This window comes from Daphnia magna, linkage group LG6 (assembly GCF_020631705.1).
Source record: "Daphnia magna isolate NIES linkage group LG6, ASM2063170v1.1, whole genome shotgun sequence".
Taxonomy (NCBI): domain Eukaryota; kingdom Metazoa; phylum Arthropoda; class Branchiopoda; order Diplostraca; family Daphniidae; genus Daphnia; species Daphnia magna.
The window spans coordinates 2,317,002-2,336,170 of NC_059187.1; the positions used below are offsets into that span (position 1 = coordinate 2,317,002).

At 41.6% G+C, this 19,169-nt stretch overlaps 2 protein-coding genes and 2 long non-coding RNA genes across 6 annotated transcripts; 1 reads left to right on the forward strand and 3 right to left on the reverse strand.

Annotated features, from left to right (window-relative positions):
• Window positions 1–870: 870 nt before the first annotated feature.
• On the reverse strand, window positions 871–2,305 carry LOC123473687. The gene is made up of 3 exons (XR_006647867.1): window positions 2,184–2,305; window positions 2,026–2,111; window positions 871–1,960 (listed from the first exon to the last, which is right to left on the reverse strand). It is a non-coding gene; the product is annotated as an uncharacterized LOC123473687 (long non-coding RNA).
• A 781-nt stretch (window positions 2,306–3,086) lies between these two features.
• On the reverse strand, window positions 3,087–4,531 carry LOC116925514 (transcription factor BTF3 homolog 4). 2 transcript variants are annotated; one of them, XM_032932216.2, is made up of 3 exons: window positions 4,384–4,531; window positions 3,821–4,098; window positions 3,087–3,759 (listed from the first exon to the last, which is right to left on the reverse strand). In XM_032932216.2, exons 2-3 carry the CDS (start codon window positions 4,095–4,097, stop codon window positions 3,461–3,463), a joined length of 576 nt encoding a protein of 191 aa, XP_032788107.2. In that variant the 5' UTR covers window position 4,098; window positions 4,384–4,531; the 3' UTR covers window positions 3,087–3,460. The 2 variants fall into 2 exon arrangements, with proteins under 2 accessions (XP_032788107.2, XP_045030829.1); XM_045174894.1 differs by having other exon boundaries at window positions 4,308–4,449.
• A 135-nt stretch (window positions 4,532–4,666) lies between these two features.
• Window positions 4,667–5,525, forward strand: LOC123473688. Its single transcript, XR_006647868.1, has 2 exons — window positions 4,667–4,971; window positions 5,036–5,525. It is a non-coding gene; the product is annotated as an uncharacterized LOC123473688 (long non-coding RNA).
• On the reverse strand, window positions 5,072–18,994 carry LOC116925496 (tyrosine-protein kinase transmembrane receptor Ror2). 2 transcript variants are annotated; one of them, XM_032932190.2, is made up of 13 exons: window positions 18,848–18,953; window positions 18,283–18,386; window positions 17,938–18,071; window positions 12,294–12,851; window positions 10,697–10,851; window positions 8,273–8,501; window positions 7,945–8,165; window positions 7,772–7,857; window positions 7,457–7,695; window positions 7,119–7,364; window positions 6,868–7,040; window positions 6,570–6,725; window positions 5,072–6,469 (listed from the first exon to the last, which is right to left on the reverse strand). In XM_032932190.2, the coding sequence occupies exons 3-13, from the start codon at window positions 18,017–18,019 to the stop codon at window positions 5,591–5,593; spliced, it is 3,024 nt and encodes a 1,007-aa protein (XP_032788081.2). In that variant the 5' UTR covers window positions 18,020–18,071; window positions 18,283–18,386; window positions 18,848–18,953; the 3' UTR covers window positions 5,072–5,590. The 2 variants fall into 2 exon arrangements, with proteins under 2 accessions (XP_032788081.2, XP_032788080.2); XM_032932189.2 differs by lacking the exon at window positions 18,283–18,386 and having other exon boundaries at window positions 18,848–18,994.
• Between the last annotated feature and the right edge of the window lie 175 nt (window positions 18,995–19,169).

The window sequence follows — 19,169 nt, forward strand, 5'->3', positions numbered from 1 at the left end:
ATTGGTCTTATAATTTTTCATTTACATGTTAAAAACCATAAATGAAGTTGGTGCGCTAACAGAACGGTTTTCGTTAATTTTTTTAACGGCTAGTCTAAAGAGAAAACCAATGACTAAATCGAAATCAGCGTTCAATTTCGATTATACCGTCTGATTTTTGGAGAATTTCGTGAGATGTCGTTTTTGGCCGATTTTGACAAAAGTGGGAAGGCGGGATGAAGGCGTTGATGATCAGCGCACGCCTCATAGGACATGTATACGGAGTCTGTTTTGTCGGAAGAGCAAACGGTTTCCGAGATATTATGGGAAATTGGCGACCAGGCCGTACCCTATCGGGAACTTCCTGAACGGAGTGAGGGCCCCTAGTGTAACACAGTTAACAAACATTCGAACACGGATCTCACTTGTCACTCGGAATCACAAAACAAATTAGCAGGCGCAGCAGCGTCATCTTGTTTTTTAATTTGTAACCAAAATGCAAGTTTTCAGAATAAAACTTGCTTTTTAATGCGTGAACTGTACTGATATGGACACTTTAATCCTATTTCCAAAGCGTAAATCCCCCCGCTTCCCTCTTAAAAATGTGACTTACTCGATAGAAAGTCATGTTTTTTTGCCAATTCAAAATTTAACAAGGTTGTTGACTGCGGCTCGTTACACGCGTACCCGACCAACATCAAGCGGTTTTTTTAGGATAAAATGATTCTACATATTTTTGTTTAAAATGGTACTTATTACGTACCCGCTGTTTCTGCCTGTAAATAACAGCACATACTCACCAGATTGTCCTCTATTCCTTGTGCCTTGTCGATTTAAAAAGGAAGATACAAAATGAGGAGATGAATTCAAAAGACACGTGACACCAGAGAATCAATTCGCGGCCGTATAATATGATTCAAAAGCATGAGAAATATTGTACGTACAGTACATAGAACAGGTTTCACGTTGTGTATGCCTCTGTGGTGTTTTCGTCGATGTAAATTTCACGAAGAAAACGACAAAAAAAGGATGACAGGGACATTTTAAAAATGAATCAACACAGTCAAACGATTGAGAGCGAAGGAAATTATAAAAGACGGTAAAATATTAAGAAAAGTGAATGTAATGAGGCGGAAGAACACGCAACATATATTACTGGCTTCTGTGAAAGAGTAACGTTCTTCGGAAAAGCGGAAAACAAAACGAAAGGCAAAGGGGAGTGCATAAATTGAACATCTTTCAGCGACTTACGTTGCTCGCTGTAGTAAGAGAAAATCCATTTGCAAATCAACTCCTTCGATTTCAACGAAACAAAAAAGTAAATAAATAAAATCAATTGGCTGAAAAATTGCATACATAGCTAAAATAAGAAATTTTCTAAGCTTAACTTGAAACAACCAATACCATCCAGCCCAAAACACATGTAGTGCCAAATGGTGAAGGCTGTTGCACACGATTTCCTATTGCAATCATTGACTACTCAACATGAAATAGAACATTATCAATAAATGCAAGAACCAAAATGTGCTGGTTAAAAACAGGCCTGCATGACTTGGCTACATCTTAACCATAGCGTCTACATGACGGAATCTGGGATTAAGGAATCATAATGCCTACAGATTTCTAGTGCAATGTCCGGCGGAACACGGTGATGATACACAATCCTAGCTTGACACACTTGAGGCTGACATTGCTACGCGTAAAAACTCATAAGTGGGTTGAAAAAGTTTGCACGACACCCAGCATTCACACGCACTAATTAATACTTCTATATCAAAGGAGTTCGAATGTTTTAGCGGGATATCTTACAAACAACCTGGTCTTGGAACTGTACAATTAATGAACCAATTACCTTGTACCGTAATACTGCTGAAACGGCATTCACCTGTAGTTGTTCCTCAGAAAGATTGTTTTTTTCTAGCTTCGTTCAACCCTCACCAAGAATGCCATTGCACGAATGTAATCCATTACTTTTTGTCAACTGTAAATTACACAATTTGTGGAGATGAATTAAAATTGTAGATCCTATAAAATAGTTTTTGTTACCTGACGATCAGCTGCAGAGTTGCTGAAGGAGATCAATAAGATGCAAATCGTTTTCATGTTTTTTTACTCAACTGCTAACCCTAATGCTGAAAAATAAACAAAAAATTATTCTTCAACGGTCTAATAATAAAAAAAATTCATAACGTTAATTACTTTACCTTTGAGTTTTTCGTAAACTAGATGCTCGACAACCAATTCCGAAAACTAAAAATCTAGGGTTGACGTACAAAGTTAGACTATAATATTAGACTTGTCAACTTGAACACAAAGTAATTTTACGTTCCATACCTACTAAATACTCCAGCAGATTTGAGTTTCTTGCCAATTCTACTTCACCAGATTTACAGATTCTTTATCTGATTTACTTGATCTTCATCTAAAAGGCTGTATTAGAAAATGACACGACCAGCGAAAAATCTGCGGCTGACAACTTTCGCTATATTATTTCGAAGTAACCCAGATGCCCACAGATATTCTGGGCAAAGCACTACAAACAAGCTCATCGATTTCGATACCACCTTTCCCAAACTCAAACTGGTTCACGTGGTAATCTAACATCACTAGATGCACAATGATACGGAACCTAACGATATTCTGGTCAGTTCTTGACTGACAAGATCCCAATGAAATAGTCCACGATTTCATAAAATGTTGTCGGAAAATACTTCAGCAACGCTGAAGATAAATGATTGCCTTAAATGTAGCTTTAAAACACGAAAGTTCTTGTGAAAAACTTCGTATTTTACGCTTTCATTGTTCCCAAAGTGCTTCCACAAAGACATTTTTTTACGTTTTTGCGGCACATGTACGTAAATCGTAGCATAGCACACACAAAAAAAGTAAATCAACGCGCTTTTACATTAACTGCAAACGTTAAAAAATGTTAAAAGTGGATGCAATTTGAAAATGTAAAAAGGGATTGGCCTAACGTTTCCAATTTTGATTTGCGGTTCCTACCAGGATACAATGAGATGAAGTTCCTCCACGTAAGCGATTCCCTACGTCAACACGCTGCAATCCTGCTTTAACTATGAAAAAAGAAAAGAAATTATTAGATTGACTACTAATCAATTGATGGTGTATTAAGATTTCATGACGGGGAAACATTGCAGTCAGAAGCTCTTTTCTGTTTGATCTGAGGACATTCGTAAACAGCCAACAACAATAAAAAATCATCCCTGTTTCTCTTTCCGTTCAGAATGTAATACGAGTACGGTTGTTGCTTTCCCATGATTAGTAATGACCTAGTTAGGCCATAGGAGTACCTCCTTTTAGGATAGAAAAGGAGTTTGAGAATAGGAGAAAAAAAAAAATCTAAAAAAGTGAAGGGAGGAGAGAAAAAATAGAAACAGTCGGGGGTTGATTTTCCTTTCGCTGGTGCCTGCTTGTCCCAACTGCATTCTTCACGCTGTTGCCGGTAATCCGTCCTTTTTTATTATTCTTCTGCTTTTGGAGTCTCAGAAGCTTTGACTGGTTCGGCGGTTGTCGCAGCAGGAGTTTCAGCTACTTTGACTTCGGCTGTCGATTTCGTCTCGACAGTGGGCGCCTCTTTCTTGCTTGGCTCGTCGAAATTGTCCACAAGATCAGGAACTTCATCATCTTCTTCGGTCGTGGGCAATGTTGCCGATGATGCACCCTGTCCACCAGCAGATGCTCCTACTATCCTTTCTTTCAAGTGTGCCAAACTTTCAGTTGGCAATTGATTGAGGATGGCTGGCAACATATCAGTGATGGCTGCAAACCAAACAACAGATGAAATAAACCTGTGGCAGACACTTTCCATTTTTCATCTTACGTTTGTGTTCGGCATGACCAGTGATGGCAAAAGTGTTAGCCGCTAGAGAAGCCTGTACTTTTGGGTTGTTGAAATGGATGATTGTGCCATCATCCTTGAACATGTTCACTTCCTCAATCCCAGGGATGTTGTTGACTGTCAGCTTTTTCAGGGAGCTCTGGAGCTTCTTGTCATCAGTTGTGGCTGTACGGTGGACAACCTTCTTCTTTCTGCGAGCAGTACCAGGACCACCAATCCGGACCTGAGATTGCAATTTAGCCAACTTCTCTGCGTTCATTCTACATGAAACAGAAAAGACAAATTGTTAACATTTCTAAATTAACTTACACACTACACACAACAAGTATTGTTGTACACTGCAAACATAATCATGAAGACTATTTTTAACCGACTGAGACCATGCGGCCGAGATTGTCCGGTTATAAACCAATTGTCAAAATGTCACGTCACGTGAAAAACAACTCAGTATGATTTTAGTCTGACTTACTTCACTTCAGCACAAATTACTGAGTTCTAACAAGTAAATTTAAGAACAAGAACTGCGGGAAACTGTTAAAACGAACCTGTAATTAGTCTTAGGCACGTGAAGCACACGAGATCGCGGCGAGGAGGAAGATGGCGGTGGCGCGGTACGACGAAAATGTGTTTAGGGCTAGTTTAGGGCTAGTCAATTGAGCCACTATAAAAAATCCGCACATTTTCTTCGATAATTTGTTAAAAACTAATGCACCAAGTCAGCGATAATATTATAAAGTTTAAAAATATTTAAAAAGCCGAGAATAAATTATAGCGCTGAAAATGATTTGATACTTTTAGTTTGTTTTGACACACGACGTACCTGCGCGAATTAAAAAATGTCGACGAATGAGCGACATCAGATGGAAAAAAAACATTTCATGTAGCCATCAGCCCATTACCAATTTTCCAACAAATTTTCACAGCTATATCTATTTAATAATGGGTTTTATACCAAATTGCATCCATCTGACAACTGTATAAATTGTATGCAATCATAATCCAACGGATATTCTATGCAGACGAAAGACGAAACCTTACCAAGCCTTCTGCTTCCTTACCAGTGCTCGTAAGGCAGTAATGTTTGCCCATATATTTGCCAAGGCTTCTTTTATGAAATAAGAAATCCAAAATGTGTAAGTGGTCAACGTTTTACGGATATTGAGTAACTTCAAAATCGCTATCGATTGTTTTTCATAGATTACGTAATAAACCGAGAGAGATCTACCACCGTGGTATTGCAAAAAAGAATCTATTGACTAACAGTGAGTCGATACATCCATTTCTCTGGCTGCAAGATCGATAATTGTAACGTCTTACTTATTAGACAACTGTTACCAATATACGGTACATCATACAGCGAAAACAAAACCCCCCAAAAAATAAATTAAAGACACCAAAACGGAAAATAAAAGCAGAGTTGACTGTTGAAAGAGATCATTGCCAAGTTTTTTTTTTTCCCTACAAGACAAGAACAATGGAACACAAAAGTTAATTCTAGATGCACATCAGATCCCACAGAGATTCTTTCATTTCTTCGCTCTTAGCACAAACATAATGCGATAGCCAAAGGCGCTATGACTGGAAAGAAAAAAGAAATATGATATGATTGACGTTGTGCAGTGTAACACGAGTGCTTGATAGAAAAAAGGTTTGGAAGTAATTTAAATATACCATGATTTGGGAGATTTAAAAAAAACAAACAAAAGATGGCGTGACTATTTCCAAGTTGAAAAAAAAAAAAAAAACAAATGTTCAAAGATGAACCGGAGGTGGGTCCGAAGCCGGACGAGGTTGGCAACAAAGAGCTTCTTCGATGGCTACAAGTTCATCATGCAGATCGACAAAGGTGGGTCGTTCGCTAGCTGCACTGTGCCAACAGGAGCGCATGACCGCGTAAATGGCGCAGGAGGCGTGGGCAGGCGGCTGGAGCATTCCGCCCGTTTGCAAATAGCGAACGACTTCCTCGTGCGACATTCCTTGATAGGGCTGCTGGGCATAGGAGAAGATCTCCCACAGGCAAACGCCAAAGGCCCAGACGTCCGACGACGTGGTGTATCTGTTAAAGATGATGCTCTCCAGCGGCATCCAGCGGATGGGTATGGCGTCATTGTCCGTCCCCGTGTAATAGTACTGCTGCCAGTGGACTCGCTGCGACAGGCCGAAATCAGCGATTTTGACCGTGACACCTCCACCGCTGCTGGGCGGGCCGTTGGAGCTGACCAGGCAGTTGCGAGTGGCCAGGTCGCGATGAACGAAACCTCTTTGCGAGAGGTAAACCATGCCGTCGGCGATCTGCCGGCCCATACTCGTCAAATCGGCCGCATTGAGTTTGACGTCTTTGAAGTCGTTGGACGAGCCCGACGATTCGGGCATGGCGATGTAATTGGACGGGCAACAAGAGCGCAAATATTGCCGCAGGTCGCCCAGTTCCATAAACTCGAGCAAGAGACACATGGGCTTGCCGACGGCGCAGACGCCCAGCAAGCCGATTATGTTGGGATGGTCCAACTCGGCCAATAGGCAAGCTTCCTTCTCGAAATTTGCGCACATTTCATCGTCCGCTTCTTCTTTAAGTGTCTTGACGGCCACGATCGTGCACGCCTCACCTTTCACCAGGTTAGGAGCTTTGGCCTTTTAATTAGGAAAAGAGATAAATGAATTAAGTTTAAAGCAAATAAAAAAAAAAAACGGGGACGGCTGTCCACTGATTTCTCAGGAGGGAAAAACCTACTTGAAAGACACGACCGAAAGCTCCCTGGCCAATGTCTCTGATGTAGATTATGTCGTTGCGAGGATATTCCAGTTTTTCCAGAGACGGATCGATCCGGGCGCCGACACACTGATAGGTCGAGTTATCACGCAGCTTCTGCAGGTCGATCGATTCTTTCTGTATGAACGCATAACGAAAATGGATATTGAAATATAAGCGAATCATAAAATAATATTTAAAAAAAAAAAAACAACAAGCAGCTCCAGGCCGATTGCCGAGTCGGGGTCTACTACTACTAGTATGTGCAGTCTCATTTTACTTGTAATGAAGGAAGCTGGTAGCCTTGTTTGTGCTTTAAGGCCCTCTGGCACAACAGTAAAAACAGGAGAAAGATGAGTAACGAGAGGAAACCGACTCCGGCCAGGAGGAGAACAAATCCAGGAGTAAAAGTGGCCTCCATTGGAAGAAGAGTCACTTCGACCTCTGAATGACCTACAAAGATGATAATTGCATCATTTCAATTCCAATTTTTCCAATCCCCCTCCCCCAACCCCTGAATAGAATACGAACCGCATTGCGGAATATCGCAGGGTTGCCATCGGACAAGAGGATCCGTCGTGTAACACCAAGGGCGGGGTTCTTCTCCGCCGGCATTACGGCAGAAATTTTCCGCCCCTTGCATTTCGGGGAAAATGTTGAGCGGCGGACGATTGTGCGAATGCGGCTCCTGGGCATCCCATCGTTGGCACGCGATGCCGTCTCGTGTCACGCTCACGTTGCCCTGGTAAAAACGGCCACGTCCTTTGATGCACGAGGCTATCGAATTTTAATGCCGAAACAAACAAATAAAAAGAGGAATCCAATAAGAATGCATAACATGAAAGAAATATGCGATTTGGTTAACTGACTGGTCACTTCGGCTGGAACGAGTTGAGTCAAATGGCCACGCGAGCAACTGGGCGGATCTTGGCCGTACTTGCTACCGCCGTGGCTGCTGGACATGAAAAAGCTGCGCGATCCGATCCTGGGCAATTTCTCGCATTTGGGCAAACGAAAGTGACCCCTGGAACCCAGGTAGAATCCCCGTTGTTTGTTGCTTTCCAGCTGAGCCCAATCGTCGACGCAGAAGAGCTGCCTCGTCGCCATGCTAATCGATTAACCGTTAAAATTCTTGCAAGTTTTCCATTTCGTTTAGGCAAAAAGTATCAAGTTTTCAAACGTACCAATCTTCGTAACAAAGAGGCAACTTGCGTGCGAATCCATCTTCGTCTAGATGGCACTCGGGGAAAGCGTACAAGCACAATAATTTCTAAGATTGAATTTGAAAAAAAAAAAAAATAGAAATGCTTTTAAATAAAAAAGGAATGACCAAAATTGAGTAATAAAAATAATGTACCTTTGCGGCTGATTTGCAGGGTTCCCGCAAAGTGTTGACAACTTCCTCCCACAAACCGTGAACAAGTTGCTCGTTGAGCCAACCTCCGGTTTGGTCGTTACTGCTAATGTTGTACCAAACGGAGGCGGGGTTGCTGAGCTGACCCCGGCAAATGTTGCCGGTGTAGCGACCACAATACCCCGCGCCAGCTTGATTATCATTGGCTTCATCTTCTTGTTCACCTGTGAACAACCAAAAAAAAAAAGGGAAAAAGAAATGGAAAAAAAATGTCAGAAACAAATGAAAAGCGTCTTGCAATTAGAAAGTGAAAAGTTAATAATTGTGTTACCTCTCACGTCCGCCGGGCGGACTCTTTCCAAGTTGAACATTCGCGTGTCGGTGTGCGTCTGACGTCCAATAGCGTTGCTAGCTGAACAAGTCACGTTAACCGTCTGCTGCCAGCTGTCGTCGTCCTCGTCTTCCTCCCGTCGACCCTCCCACTCGATTCCAACTACGGAGCGGACGTAACCACGTTGAGGCCGTTTTATTTGCCGCGTTTCCTCTTCAACCAAACGCACCTGCAAAAACAAACACATTTCGAAAGCAGAAACTATAAAAACGTTGAGCTCAAAAGTTGGTCTTATACTCGCTTGCCTCCATTTCGTTGCATACAATTCAAACCGAAAGTGCGAGATGAATTGAGCCTATTGTCCACTTGACCAGTTGGTCTATTGCGTGTCACACTATACGATCGATACGTTTTCTTTTCTTTTTTTCTCAAGTACCTCCTCACGCTCTTTAACCATTTTGCAGGCAAAGCTTTCCAAAAAGAAGGTGCCGTACCCGCTGCCCGTTTGAATACCAAGTAAAAAGGACCTGCACACACATAACACACGACTTTGGCAAACAAAAGAGCCACGTCTGCACACGCGAACGTCACGAGCTTTTCCATTCCAAAAAAGAAAAAAAAGTGGAAATAGAAAAACGAAAGATAAGAAATCCAATATGTGAAGAGCGAGCAAGCGAAGAGTTCTTAAAAGCGGCACATCACGGCCATTGACATTTCTGCCAAGAGTTTGTTGAACGAGTTATGCCAGATGTACATATAATATCTGCCACTGCCCGCCTCTTGCTGTCCCTTTTGGCATTTTCTTTTCTTCGTGCCAGCGAGGGGGGGGAGATAGAAATGAAAAAGAAAAAAAAACATCTTTTATAACCTCTTGTGTTCAATTGATGTCGATTACGGTGTCTTTCTATAGTTGGTTCATGTCACGAGGTTTAACATTGAACGAGAACAAATGTATGTCCGCACACATAGTAAGAGGGACATGGGGGGGGGGAGAAAATATAAATCAGCGATCAAGAAAGAATGATTGCTCGTCTCATTTTTGTTTTTTTCCTTGATTGCTTCAATCGTTTGCTTGCGGGATAGCGAAAACGATCGCCGTGACGGAAGGAGGAATTTAATGCACACTGTTCCGGCATAATCATCTTCTTTCTTCTTCGCTTACTCCTACCCGCAATTGCGTCACGGTCCAATCAATGAGCACAAAAGAAGAAGAAGAAAAATCGGGAATACACACGACACTTCAGCCCCCATTCTCTTTAGCTAACTCTCTTGCTCTACTGTCTATGAAAGACCTGGAATGTTTAAGAACTGGTGTCGAAGAATTAAAAAACAAAAAATGTCTTCTTTTATTCAAATTCTTTGATCAATGAGAGGCGTAAAACTGCCAACGGATCTTTAAAAAAAAAAACCATCAAGAAAAGACAAAAGAGAGAAGAAGAAAAAAAAAATCGAAAAATCAAACGAGTCGGTCATCGATCCCTATTGTTTTCAAACATCTTGCGGTTCACCATGCCTGTCTACGTGCCTACCGATCGAACGTGCTCTATCATCCAAGATCTTCTTTCATCCTGCAACCCGAGGGAGGGAAGGAAGGAAGAAAGAAGAAGGAAAAGTATTCTCTTCCGGTCCTATCCGCCACGAGACGATAATTTGACATGACATTAATAACCAGGATGAAGTCAACGGTGCGTGTTGATGAATCCATATGCCGTCATCATCATTGTAGATAGTGCGGAATGCGGATGAGAAAAAAAAAAAAGAAAAACGGAAGAAAATAGTGAACGCTTAATTTAACGATCCGGCGCAAAAAACCTACTACTATTCTTCCACTTGGAAACATATTTTTTCCCCCTTTTTTTTTTTGTTGTTGTTGTTATCTACCTTTAGGGCATGATATTCTCTCCGTCTAATTGGCTTCCGGATGGAGCAGGCAAGTTAGAAGTTAACGACGAGAAAGAGCAAGCACACAACCATAACCGAGCAACTCATCATTGCCGCAGTTCTCGAAATAAAGCTTATGGTTTAAGCGAATCCGCGGCGCACACACACACGTATACGTACAGTACACACACACACAATGCTAATCAATACGTCCTTTAGCTTTCTATATAGCGGCCCCGCTGGCCCCGGACATCAACTCTCTACGCCCTAGATCTATTGTCATTTAGACAACGTTGTACGAATTTCTACTTTTTTCTTTCTCCGAAGAATAGAAGTTGTCCACGTTGGTGCCATTTTTTTCGAGATTCCGTCACGCTCCAATGAATTAGAATGAAACAGTCCATTGGCTGGTCTTTTTTTTCTTTTCCTTCCGACTCTTTTTATCATTGACAAAATCCTTTGCTGCGTGTCATCCTGTCACCGGTCCATCAAGTATTTTTATTTTTTTTCGACGTCGACGTTAATATCAAATTGAAAACCAACCTGGTGCGCGCTGCTGTCGTTGTCGATGACTCGCCAATGGATGACGGGCGTCGGATGACCAAATGCCAAACACTTGAGACGTTGCTTTCGTCGCTGTTGCCGCAACGGGTGGATCAACACAGGCGATTCCGGGTAGTCCGTCAAGACGGCAGCCACTGAAGGATTGATTTGAAAAAATAAATAAATAAATAAATAAATAAAAATATATCAAAGTTTTACTCGTTATAGCATTCCGGTAGGTCATTAAAAAAAAAAGATCGTTGCTCCATGTAACAAATCCATCGTCAGAGCAAAGGTCCCATTAATGTTCTGATATTGATAGCGTAAAAATCGATGTAATGGAAGCCAATGGGCATAATAATAAAAAAAATCGCAAGAAAAAGGGACCAATCGAATGATTTATGAAAAAAAACAAAAAACTTTTCTTTATTCGCTAATGATCGGCGGTATACGGGATGGGACAAAGTGTATAAATAAATGAAGAGGGTTCAAGTTGAGTGTCTGTACGTTTTTTTTCCTTTTCTTTCCCGAAGCCTCGTTGCCATCCTCCCGGCCAAAAACCTAAAATCCTCGTCGAGTGGAGGTCTTGTTCATTAGACGGAAGAATCACGTCCGGGGGACTACACAACGAGTTTGCTAAGAGAAAAGACTGCTGAGAGAGAGAGAGACCCTGGAGAGAGAGAGAGAGACCCTCATCTATTAAAGAAGTAGAAGGGCTCAGTTTGGGTAAGCGCGAAAACCGTAGACCATAAAGAAGGAAAGTAACTTGCAACCAACTTGAGCGCCACGAGAGAGAGAGAGAGAGATGTACCAGGAGATTAACAAACGGGGCTCTTCCGCATAGACCACATCTCACTAACTCGCCCTCCCTCATCCATCCGAGACTTGCACTCTCCGTCGACTCGACTTTGTCCTACACATCTTACATTATATACACAGACGCGCTTCTTAATACATAGGAAATGATTGGGAGGTTTAGTGTAGCCGATGATAAAGGAAAGAGATCCCGACATTTTTTAAGAGAAAATAAACAGCACTAAGCAAAGAAAATAAGAAAAGAAATGAATAGTTTGTCTCCATCCTTGACGCCATTGTGTGTGTGTGTCCATGGAAAGTGAACATATGTGGCCTAACGTGTGCGTGTGTGTTCGGATCTTTCGACGTGTCAATACTACTAAAGAACCCGACGTTCTTTGCCTTTACTGAGCGACACGTCGTTGTCGTCTACCTTTGAAAACTGCATTACTTTCGGAAGGAAGAACGGCAAGCATTTCGTTCCCCCTCCCCATATCTTACGATATCGGATTTCCTTTTTAGGCTGGCGCTATGAATAAAGAACTAGACGTTTGCACTGAACCCCAAACATGCCGGGGAAAACAAAACAAAACAGCGACGCTGAGCTCCATAATCAAGAAAGAAAAGAACGTCGTTCTCCATCGTCTCAAAGATAAATTGGAAATTACACTATCAAAGGTTTTGTCGAGCTGCAAATAATCATTTCGGGATAACACACACAAGAATGCACTAACCCATTACCTCGTTTACTGTCACTTCAATTTACGTTGGCGAGGGGGGGGGGAGCTTGTGTTCTATTTACCTTGAATGCGTAAGTAGATGAACGATCCGTACACCGTCGACGTGGTGTCTGTAGCAGTAATACTACTCGTTAATGCTGCTGCTTCTCCGCTCTGTTGTTCGACGTCGTTAATAGCTGAAACGGAGGTAGCGTTGTCAACGTCCAGCTGATCGAGTGTCGGCTTTGATACGAGCGAATGGCGATCGTTTTGGGTATCGTTGAACGACTGATCTCTTCCTTCGTCGTCGACGCTAGTCTCGATGTTATCGACGCTGCTGCTAGTGCTGGATGCGACACACCTGTACAGCCCCTCGTCCTCTTCTGAAATGGAGGCGAAACGTAATGCAGACCCGGTAGACTGATGGATGAGGCGGCGGGATCGGCGGCGATGGTGGCGGCGACGCCGTACGACCCTCTCGGCCGTCAGTTCAGCGTCGTCGTGAACGGCGCCACGGTGCGTTGCCCATCTTTGCCATCGTATTGTCAGACCGGATTTATCTTCCATGTCGGGCAGGTGACACTGCAGCGTCAATCCATGACCGAGCACCGCTTCCACAGTCTGAACTTGGCCGTCTTGCACTAACAAATACAAAACCAATCTTTTTGTTTTTAAATCAAAGACAATAAAAAAAAAAAAAAAAACGTTGCAATAAGAAATGAAATATGACACACGGTAAAGTAGACAATATCTATGAGGGGCATTTGGTCGTTTATATTTGGACGGTTTTATTGACTTTCAAAGGCATATATAGTCCCCTTTCCCCCCAAGCCCAAAAAATAAAATGGTTGGAGCCTATTGATCAACTTTCTTTACACAAATCATTCCTCATTAATCTATACGTAAATACATAGTATAACCCCCCCCCCACCCTCAAATCGATTTGTGAAAAAAAGAAAAGAAAGGAAGACATACAAAAGAGAACCTTACAAAAAGAGAAAGGCCGAAATAAAATAAGGGGGGAGAGGGGGGGGTTGATATCGAGGACGACATTCAGGCTCGTCAGAAAGTCTTTTTCATACATAACCAGCGGCCCAGGCTAAATTCTTCTTTTTTTTTTCGATCTTTGATCCGTCCGTCGGTATATTCTTTCATTCTTGTCGAGAAGGAGCCCCCCTTTTTCTTTTCTTGTTCATCACCATCCTTTTCCATTTTCTTTTATTTAGCCTTTTCACGTCTCAACGAAGAGCTCCTCCTCTCTTTTTTTTTGGAGACTTTTTTACACGCTCGAACGATCTCCACGGAATGAATAAACAAGTCCCTCAAAAACGATTTAACCTGAGCAGACAGGATGATCGAGTGGAATAAGGCTGAAATGGTGGCAACTGACCTCTCTCTCTCCCGGCTATTGAAGTTGCACAACACAACAACGAAAAAAGGGGAAAGGGGGAAAACATTTTCTTTTTTATTACTTTTTTTCAAGATCGGTGGCTGTCATTGTCGATCATCGTCGCCCATTTTCATCGAATTCTTTCTTCTTTCGTGCCGATCTTCCCTCGGGTGTAGAACTGAAAGGATGTCGTTGGCATCCCATCAACGGACGGAACAAACGACAATGACGTGTGAGGTCGAGCGCACAACATCAACAAGCGTTTTACCCAAACATCGTTTCTTCTCTGCCTCTCTTTAACCCTTTCGGGTACTTACTTTCGGCCATTGGAAAATGGGCAGCAAAAAAAAAATACGATAACGTCGTCCACCCTACCGTGAAAAGAGTAAACTCTCATCTTCATGCCCCCTCCCTCACGCCGGGAGCTTAACTATACAGAAACACAATCTCTTCGTGATTATCATCGTCATCTTCGCGTCTCGTGTGCCGCCCGTGCGTCTTTTTCATGCGTTAAAGGATTGTGTTTCCTTTCTATCTTTTTTCCTTCACTTCAAATAGACACATTTATGTCATCTCCTTCTCCCTTGCTCTATTTATTTGAAAGATCGGCAAGCAAAAAAGAAAGAAACGCCGGGGATCAAAGATTATTGTTGGCCATGTCTTAGCGAACTGGGCCAACAGTCCTAAAGACCGTCTGAGAAAACACACAATGTCGTTTACAGATGCGACGGTAATCAAGTCCGGAACGGGGGAAAAGAAAAAAATGGGCACCAGAGTTAAAGGAAAACTAACGACGATGACTATGGTGGGGTGATAGTTATTACATCCGATGTCGTCGTGATTGAGAGATGCGACATAAGAAACCCCCCAGTGCCATAGCGTAGAGTGTCTTTTTTTTCTATTTGTGTTGCCGGATCATCGGTCACGTCTTCAACCAGGACTCGAGAGGTGCCCAGTGGAGAGACAGAGAAAGAAAAAAAAATAGGGACTTTTGGATCAAGTGGCACGGTCGGCCAACGACCAACAAGAGAAACAAGAGAAAGGATACCTTTAAATATATATAAGAAAAATAAAAAAATAAAAATAAAAATAAAATAAAATAAACAAAAAAATACGGACGACACGCAGACCAAGTCCCTTGATGTGTCGGGTCCAATAATCCAATCAACACTGCTGGGGAACGGTCAGCCAGGCGGGAATCTACGTTACACTTCGTAATGGTTCGGGTGGGAGTAAAAAAAAAAAAACGGGGAGGGGGGATCTTTAAAGATTTACTGTTGTGATTTTTTTTTGTTTTTTCCTCACCATTCTTTTCTGCAGAAATAGTTGTGTGTGTTTATGACAAAAACACCGCGGTATACCTACAGTCCTGCAGACACGTCATCATGATAACAAATAGGATCATTGCGCAGGGCCGGATTTTGTTGTCTTCCCTCTCCGGTTGTAGATATAGTAGTATGGTATATTACAACCTATTCCGCCTATGACACCAGCTCGGGAAGCTACCACCCCCTCTCTCTCTCTCTCTCCCATTTATTTAACGAGACTATACGACTCAGACAATCTTCTATCTTTCCTGCTGTGTCTAACACGGAGAGAGCGAGAGCTGAGAGAGAGAGAAACCCATTCTAGAAAATGCAGACAGTAATAATAATGGTGTCGAAAAAGACGGACTAGATCTATATTTCAACGGCTTAGTGGGGTAGGAAGTAATACTACTCTTCAAAGCGCCAGAAATGCAACACACAGGGATACGATGAGGGAATATTTCTTTAAAAAAAAAGTAATAATAATAAACCGTTGCCTAAAGCAACGAAACGGATGGATCAAAAGTGGAGGCAAAAGAAAAAAAAAAAAAAACCTTTTCTCAACAAGCCAGAATTCTAACAACACGATAAGAATTGAATGAAATGTTTGGATAAATAAATAAAATAAAAAACGTCCATCTAGATGCAGTACATCCTTTTCTTGACCTCCAGAAGAAAAAGAACAAACGATTTTTTCAATCATGGGCAATAGTAGCGCTACCTTTTATTTTTCTCTCCAAAGTCTGAGATTCCCTACTTTAGTCGTATACCTTCATTTAAAAAAAGAAGTACTGCTTTTTTTTTTGTTGTGTTTTTTCTTCTATTGAAACAGCAAAAGTTCACCTCTAAAAAGGGGTGGAACTGAAAACGATGACAAGAGAGACCAATCTGTGCGGCTGACAGGTTTCTGATGATGCGATCAACCTCTTCAAAACTCCGCGAAAAAAAGGGGGGGAAATAAAATGGAGAACGTAACTGTTGAACAACAACAAAGAAGGTTATGGAAAACATACAGAAGCCGTTCTTGTTGACAAAAAGAAAAGAGAAACACACGACGCGAACAAGTCAAAGAGCCGGCAATGTTTTTTTCTTTTTCCTGTCGATTGAATTTGGCGGGTTCAAACTTGCGTTCATCGTTCGTTCTCTCTCCCCCGCAGCACACACAACCCAGAGGAATTGAAATTCCCATCAACTGTATCAACAGATTTCTCGATGGTAACTTAGGGGTGAGCGAATCTTAAAGGACCTAAAGGCTGTTGTCATGACAACATCCGAGACACGGCGCATCTCAATTCGTTTAGCGGTACCGCTCTTGTCTAACATCGTCAAAAGGGCGAAGCGGTGAGCAGGCGAAGCCGTGAGCGTGTCAAGCTTTAGAAGAGGAGAAAGCCCGTCACTCGAAAACGCCACTAAACTTTGGATCGATTAATCCCCCTTGTTCTACCTTTATTGGATTCCTACAAATTTGAGGCTCTTGATGAGCTCCGGCGTTCATGGGCGGCAGGGCCGCGGACTCTAAACAAAACACCGAATCTCTTTATATACCCTCATCACTATACGTAGGATGAGTGCGAGAAAAAAAAAATTATGTTTTAATTAAGGCATCTTAAAATTTTTGTTAGTTCCATGACAGTGCGCGCCCATGCAATTAGAAAAAAAAAGGGGGGGACGTGTATCCACGTGGGCGGGGGTTCTATACTGTCAAGCTCATGATTTACCTTAGATGGAACTGGACCATTTTCGTCGAGTTTGAAATGAGCATGTATAATTAACGAAGTGAACGACTAATACTCAGTAGCGATGAGAGAAAAAAGTGTAGGCAATATCGACCGGTACGACGAACTACAACAACGACGCGGGGCTAAAAAAAAAAAGTTGAAGGCAATCATACAGAAAAGAGAAGAAAAAAAAAAACGGATCGATTGTTCCTGTCGATCGGGTTAGCATCCGTTTTCTTTTTTGTTATTCAACAAAAAAAAAGAGGCAGAGGGGTGAAAAAAAAAAAAAAGATGAAGACGACCAAAGTAGAAGAAGAAAAGACAATCGACAAAAGATCAAGAAGAGGAACTGGTCCAATCTCGACATCCCATCCGGATTCAGTTCCGGAGTTTGAAATCAAGTTGGCCTTTAGCTGCTCTTTTCTCTCTCTCTCTCTTTTTTTTTATTATTATTTTCACGAGTAAAGGTGGGAGGGGATTGCGTCGACGTTTTATTTTTTTCTTAAATCTTTTTCGCTGCAAAGCACACACTGATTTTAAGGACTAGCAACACAAGTTGAGCTGGCTCAAAAGTTTGCGACACGAAACAATAGACTTTGCACTTCCACATTCTTAGCTGACATTGAATAATTTCATCATGAGCTGTTCAGACTGTGAAAGCATTGAACCAAGTTGAATAGCGAGAAGGAGGGGGGAATAAGAAGGTCACATCTCATGGGATGGCCATGTAGGAAAACGGTTTCGGCGGCCTGCGTGAAAATAACTAGCTAATACATTCGAGTGCACTGATGACTCTTAGGAACGTCAGAAATTGTCAATTTCTAAATGGTTTTCTATCTATTTCATCAAAACGAGCCACCATCAGACGAATGTCTTGTCATACGCAATAAAATCGGTTGACAGTTGGCAATGAGACGCTCGATCATAAAAAAAAAAGAAAAAAGAGTCACGTTCTGAATAGAACAAGAGAAGGATAATATGCTATTGATATGATAAATAAAAAGGACGGGTAGCGAATCAAGATTTGATTGCGCCATTCTGTGATTGTGGCTATCCTGGTAGACCTGAAAGCTTTTTATGAATCTACATAAAGAGAGAGAGAGAGAGAGAAAGGCCTGAAATGATGTCAATAGATGGAGCGGAACGCTTTGACAAACGACGCTGATTGTTCAATGTTCGTCATCTGTATGGTTTACGAGTAGTCAGAAACATGGAAACCGCTTTGAAACTGGGCGGATTTTCCGCTTCGGACAAGATAAACCAACTTCATTTCCGCCTATTTCCCCGAGTTTATAACTCCCACACGCTTTACCTTCTGGTGATGTCAATCCTGTTGTCGAGCCGAAATCCACGACCAGGAAGACTAAACATGATGCCACCAATGACGATCGCATGGTCTGCTAAAGTTTCCGTCTCTTGTTTGCGATCCTCTGTCGAGGAAATCAACTGAAAATAAGCAAATACAGAAACAGGATCGTTAAATAAAAATAAAAGTTTAAGAAAAAAGAGGACGAGTTTCATCTGACAGGCAGTGGATTTCATTTGAGAATAAAGTCAGGGGGAGGATCTTGTTATTTGTAGATTACTTCATCCTCAAACTACTGCCAACAGCACCAGGGCGGTGTTTCGTGCTCCACATATAAATCGCAATTAGTACCTTGACAGCAGCCAAATCGTCATGACAGTTTCCATTTCGGCATTTCCCATTTTGATTATCATTTATGTCAGCTGTATTTTGAGTTCTCCATCCATTTCCATTTTCTACTTTCACAATGTGATGTAAAACGATTACTGGGAAAGCTATCCTCAATGGTCTGATTTTTATGTTAACTAAGTTTACATGACAAAATCATTATCAGAATTTTTAGATACTCTAAAGCTATACTTTGTACACCAGTCTTGACTTTTCAAATGCATTTGACAGGCAAATTCTTTACTTGTTTGTCATGGTATCCACGTTTTGCATTTGCCAATCTCAGATTAGTTATACAGTTAAGATTTCTTTATTCCCTAATCCACAACATGGCTCTGAAGTATAGTTTGTAATTAAAAATAGGTTGACTTTTCTATTAATAATGATGGTAAACATTTCCTGAAATTGGTAAAGCTCTTTTGTTTTACTGCGTCATGAAAGTGCAATACACACACTGTCGACTATACCAAATTCTCACTAACTATCTCGACTTCTAATTCACAGGCAAAGGACGTCGATATTTACTCACCTTATATTGGCATTTTTAAAACCCAGAACGGAACACTAATATTAGAAACTCGGGGAAAACTTGGAGTTCTGGGTGAGACAAAAAATTTTGGTGGCTAGCAGAAGCTTTTGGCTAGTTTAACAAATGCCATCGCAGTGCCATATATTCTTTTTGGCATAAAATAAATAAATACTAACTTATTAATGCATTGTAATTCTAGATTTATCAGTAAATGGAGTATTAAAAAAATATATTTAATCCATAGCATCAATATTTTTCGTTGTAGTTGTAAATCTGAAAAATAGTCGCCCCTGAACTGGAAAGTCACGTGACTCCCTTGAAA